We start from the raw sequence: 2411 nt of genomic DNA, 5'->3' as shown, positions 1-2411 counted from the left end.
TTAACTGGATTATAATGAGATTAAGAGAGATTTTGAAAGAAAGGGAAGTAGTCAAAGTAGTAAGTGTTGAAATGTCAGAAAAGTTGTTTCTATAATTATCATCGCTTTCGTGTTCCAGCTATACCTTCCTTAACGCGTATCACATCAAATCCCAAAAAGTTCTTTTCTACGCCAAACACCCAATCAAAACTCGCCACGTCATCCCAAATAAAAGTCTCACCTACACCCACCCGCAGAGGATCACAAAAATTTCCATATAAAAACCCCTCACAGGCTCTTCCACAAGTATCACAAAAATCCAGTTCTCAACATTCCTTTACCAAATCCATAAACCGAATTTTCTAGAAGAACACTTTTTCTCGAACTGGCTAACTTTCAAGAAAGTGCCGAAGAAGCAGATTCCAGCAATCAAAAGCTGGTTCTCACACTATATGAAGCCTTAAACTCTCGAGACTCCGACACCGTGGTCAAGATCCTCGCTTCTGATCTCGAGTGGTGGTTTCACGGTCCACCCTCTCATCAGTTTTTGATGCGCACGCTCACCGGCGACTCCACCGCCGTCGATACCTTCCGGTTCGTTCCACAGTCTCTCGTCTCGTTCGGCTCCACCGTTATAGTTGAAGGCTGCGATACTTCACGCGCCATCTCCTGGGTTCACGCGCTCACTCTAGCGGATGGGATAATCACCCAGGTTAGGGAGTATTTCAACACTTCCCTCACTGTCACTCGCTTCGCCGAGAAAGACTCCGAGGAGATTGTTCCGGCAACGTTTGATTCCGGTCGCTTCCCTTGCGTCTGGGAGAGTAGCGTTTCTGATCGGGTCGGTAAATCTGTACCCGGTTTGGTTCTCGCAATATAAAAGATAAAATTAAGAGGTTCAGTAATCACGTGTTTAGGTTACTGGATTAGAATAAAATAAACTCCTGTACACGTGGCAGTCGGTGGTTGGCTTTTGTTTCACGTTTTCACGGGACGTAACTTTCGGTGTTTTTTCCGTAGGGGATGTGAGACTTTGTTCTGCTGTCGGCGTGGTGTGGTGTTTTTTTTTTCTTCTTGTTTGTTTGCTTAATTACTTGTGTGGGTTGGAACCATTATTATTATGGGTGCTTCTAGTTGGTTGTTTGATTTTGAATTTGTAATATGTTGTTTGGAAGATTTAATGATAAGAGTAATTATGAATGTTTGTTTTAAGAACCGTGTGGTGCTAAATGGAAATACTATATGTCTATATCTTCTAATATTTGTCTTCTTATTGATATATTTGTCTTTTTATTTCAACTTGATAAATTTTTGTCTAATTCTATTCTACCCGAAAGAGAGATATGGTTATCTAACTTAGGATAGTGATTTGGTAATACTCGCTCCGTCCACAATGAGTGACTTATTTAGAATAATATGGTGTCTCAAAATGAGTGACCCATTTCAATTTTCAATACACTTTTTCCAATTTTATCCTCTAATTAATTAAAAGTTCACAATTTTCAATACATGATAAGGGTATTATAGTAAAAACAATATTATCTCTCTTACTTTTTTATACTTTTTTTAATCTGTGTGAAATGGTGTGCTGGATCACTCATTGTAGGACGGAGGGAGTAATTCATTTTGGATAGAGAGGAAGTGAATGCTCGTTTTATAAGTAATTTTTCATTTCATTTTAAGTAATTAAGTATTTTGTCTACATTTTGGATTTATAGGCTTTTTGGAATTGTGGTGAATCTAACATCCACCCACCTCACTCACGTCCACTTTAAGTAACCATTTTTACCTTATTCAAATTTCCTTGTTAAAATTCACATAATTCACGTTGAATTTCCATATGGAGGCAAAAACCAAATGTTTAGTCATGTTTGGCGGAAGTGAACACTAAAATTTTCTCTTTTGGTTTAGATTCAAGTACAAGTAAACCGAAATGGATACGAATGTTGGCTAGGAAAAAATAACAATGGTAGTTTTAGACACTTTTTTTACGCAAATACTTACAACACATAAATATGACAAATAATGTTTTTTTTTCCACTTTTAAATAAAAAATTTTGTCAGTTAAAAAAATGTTATTTGTAATTTTTTAACAAAATATAAAAAATATTTTATAATACAAATATAAAATTATATTATTAATTAATTATATTATTAATTAATTATATCATTTAATTAATTACAAAATATAAAAAAATATTTATAATACAAATTTAATTAATTATATCATTTTATTAATCAATTTATTAATTAACCAATTTATAAATTGTATTAGCCAACCATCTATTTTAATTTCTTAAAGTTAATTTCTTATGTAAGACTATTTTACGTCAGAACATTCAATTATGAATTATATTAATTAGGTTTTTATACTTTATTAATCCATCTTATTTCACCGTTTAAAATTAATTTTAGTATTGTGATATATATTA

The 2411-nt window shown here is 33.6% G+C and overlaps 1 protein-coding gene across 1 annotated transcript; it reads left to right on the top strand.

Moving 5' to 3' along the window:
• The first annotated feature begins 271 nt into the window (after window positions 1-271).
• Window positions 272-1194, top strand: LOC131656160 (senescence associated gene 20). Its single transcript, XM_058925920.1, has one exon. The coding sequence runs from the start codon at window positions 530-532 to the stop codon at window positions 857-859; it is 330 nt and encodes a 109-aa protein (XP_058781903.1). The 5' UTR covers window positions 272-529; the 3' UTR covers window positions 860-1194.
• The last annotated feature ends 1217 nt before the right edge of the window (window positions 1195-2411 follow it).

This window comes from Vicia villosa, linkage group LG3, assembly GCF_029867415.1.
Source record: "Vicia villosa cultivar HV-30 ecotype Madison, WI linkage group LG3, Vvil1.0, whole genome shotgun sequence".
In the NCBI taxonomy this organism is placed as follows: Eukaryota; Viridiplantae; Streptophyta; class Magnoliopsida; order Fabales; family Fabaceae; genus Vicia; species Vicia villosa.
Note: the sequence above shows the minus strand (reverse complement) of the source record. Positions and strands in the feature narration are given on the sequence as shown.

Bases quoted from the DNA above. Each gene is read 5' to 3' on its own strand.
- LOC131656160 (XM_058925920.1), top strand. From the start codon at position 530: ATGCGCACGCTCACCGGCGACTCCACCGCCGTCGATACCTTCCGGTTC.